General features: G+C 44.7%; 1 protein-coding gene across 1 annotated transcript in view; it reads right to left on the reverse strand.

The window, feature by feature from the left end:
• The window catches only part of LOC109478334 (pituitary homeobox x), a 37,728-nt gene extending 35,202 nt beyond the window's left edge, over positions 1–2,526 (reverse strand). The window contains exon 1 of the mRNA XM_019779835.1: positions 2,289–2,526. Within this exon, the coding sequence (XP_019635394.1) occupies positions 2,289–2,517 (229 nt within the window). The 5' untranslated portion in view covers positions 2,518–2,526. The remainder of the gene's footprint in view (positions 1–2,288) is intronic.
• Positions 2,527–3,015: the final 489 nt, after the last annotated feature.

Consider the following 3,015-nt stretch of genomic DNA (forward strand, 5'->3'; position numbering starts at 1 on the left):
AAGCTAAAACGTGACAAAAATGTGTCTTGAAGGGTGTTGGACTATGTCATTACACACACCGTGCAAAAAGAACCAAGGGGATGCTGACATTGCTCACTAAGTTACACCTACATGTAGACATAGTAAAAGTGGCCTATGGGGGGGGGGCAAAAGTTCAAGCATTGTCAGCATCCCCATGGTTCTATCTGCACGGTGTGTGTAATGACATAGTCCAACACCCTTCAAGACACATTTCAGTCAAGTTTTAGCTCAATATTCTGTGTTGCCATGGCAACAGGGAAACAGGTTTGTTGCTACCATGGCTTTATAATAGGCGAATGCTTTATCAATGGTAAAAATTCAGTGGGTATGTACAGGGGGGGTAGAGCTCAACAATTATCGAACTTTTGTGATTTCTGTGTTTAGGTAGACCATCTCTATATTTTAGAATACATATTTGTAACCACTGTGAATTACGAGGCCGTAACAGAACACATACGGGGTGAACAAATCGATTGAGGGGGTGCAAAATCGCTGGACGATTTTGCACCCCCGGGGGGTGCAAGATCACCAAAGGGGTGCGAGATCACTAGTGATATCGTTCCGGGGGGTGCGAGATCGCTAGTGATTTCGCTCCGGGGGGTGCGAAATCACTGGGGGTGCGAGATCTCTGTCACACCGGGTCACCTTATCAGTGTCTTTTCATTCTCTTATCCTCGGAAGTCTACAAGAATGTGGACATGTTTGTTAGGACCACCTAGGAACATTTCCTCTGTACTTCTCAAAAATCATGCAACATAGCAATCATTTTTACATATTATTAAATATTATTTTGTATGCACCACCACCAAACAACGTGGACATGGTTTTTAATTTATTTTTATGACATATTTTCTAAATTCTTTGTTTGTTAAGAATCTGAGACCTTCATGCCACTAGCTTAGCCTTGGGGAACATGGACAAATATTTTAACCTAAAGGCAGACACTATACAGGCAACCCCCTCCCTCCTCCTTCAATAGGTTTTTCATGTTTACAAAAATTCCATACAAGATATTTGGAATACACAAATCTTTCAAATAAGTGGTAGACAATAACTCAAAAATATTGCAAATATCTCCTACTGACTACCACTTGGGCCATTCCTGGTTTTAAGTAGAGAATGTAGAGAAAGTGAAGAAATTTCAGCGCATTTCTTCCAGCAAATTTGACCCCTAAAAGGCGTAACCAATGTTTCCAACTTGTGAATTTTCCAACTAACTTAATACCATTTAATTTTTTTCCAAAGAATTGAGTTTTATAGAATTTTTTGTGAGTTAATTTTTCTATTCAGATTCGTAGTACTACATTTCTTCATGATTTTATCACAAACAATGGTCGTTCTATAATTGAAAATAGTGAGAATTCGGCACCGCAACAAAACGTAATCCCCAAGAAATAACGGAGATGCCGTGTACCTCACAGGTCATACGGGTCCTTACACTAAGCAAAAACCCCCTTTCTTAAGGAACTTAAGATGCGGCTAGTTTAAGCCAGGAAGGCGTGCAATGTAAACCATTATCTCTGTGGTCAGACTTAAGGGACTGCCAAGGCCCTGGCCATGCGTCCACCTGTCAGTATTTCCACACGTCTAAACTTTCCGAGTCTTCCCTTCTCTCGGAGTTAATCCGTCCGCACAAACGCACAACTCCCAGTCCGGTTCACGGCTTTGATGTCCGGTCTGTGTGGTCTTGTGTTCTGTCCAGACCTGATTCAATTTGGTGGGTGAATGCGCTCGGACTTAGGGGGAAAATTCGACTTCTTAACGCCCAGCGAAGGAGTGGACAGTCAAAAACAACAGAAGGATCATTGGCGGGATTGGAACGAATTAGCTCCGGACAATGCAACTCACCACCGCACAATAGTGTGGGAAATTAACACACCGTGGCCTATCAGAAAAGATGGGACGTTTTTCTTGCTTAGAGAGGATAGGGGTGTGACTTAGACCTGAAGCCGTGCCCATGCGGGTAGGTGGAGGTGTGTATGTGAAGACATGGGGGAGGGCGCGGGACGTGTTTGAAGTACATACTGATATACAGCGTGTACGTGTTGCGACATAAAAATTGTTAGCGATAAAATATCGTCTCGCTGCGCAATATGGCATTAACATGTCAAAATCTGAGTAGTCTGTATAATATCACATTCAGGCAGAAGTATATATATATACACACTTGTAGAGTTGTATTTTTCTAACGTGTTATATGGAACACCTCGGGCGAACATTCTTGAATGAGACAAACCAGGTGTTTTAGAAAGGTAAGGTCGTCTCACCTGGCTTGATGTCATCGGTGCGGGGGACGCAGGGCGACTCGGCTCCGCCTTCCAGCGAGGTCGGCCCGAGGGAGTCTTCGTCCGAGGCGCTGGGGGTGATCGGGCGGGCCGTACCGTCGGGTGTCCCGCCGAGCCCGGCTGCCGAGGCCGCGGTCATGTTGAGCGCAGCGTGGTGCGGCTTCACGTCACTGCCAGACGCCATCCAGTCCTGCGGCTGAGACAGAAACATCTTATGTCAGTTCTAACAGACGAATAATCTTAAACCAGCAGGTAAAACTATACTTATTGACAGTTCCGCTCTGTTACTGCTTCTGGCCGGATACTAACATCCAAACATATGGAGAACAACACGGGCCGCTTGAGTTAATAACCTGTGTGGCGTAATTCAAGATATTACTAACAATGGGAGTAGGCGTAGTTTTGATGCTACAGGCAGGAAGAACAAAATAACTGCGTTTGGTCTGATTTATCGGTGTCGGAATCTTCACGACCGAAGAAAGAGAAAATTGACCCTGTAATTAGACTGATTATCATGAGAGGCGGACAAATTATACTAGACAGGTACACAGTGACACCCGCGGAGGTAAAACAGACATGGGAGGGATGTGGCCTCTGGCGCTCCGCTCTTATCAAGTTCTTGGCACTCCAAAACTGCGTGAAACAAGCAGCCTAAACAAATTTCTCTAAGCTGTCGACAGTTCTGTTAACACGGCCAGTTTAGCGCAAC

This window comes from Branchiostoma belcheri, unplaced genomic scaffold (genome assembly GCF_001625305.1).
Source record: "Branchiostoma belcheri isolate BF01 breed outbred unplaced genomic scaffold, Haploidv18h27 scaffold43, whole genome shotgun sequence".
NCBI classification, from domain to species: Eukaryota; Metazoa; Chordata; class Leptocardii; order Amphioxiformes; family Branchiostomatidae; genus Branchiostoma; species Branchiostoma belcheri.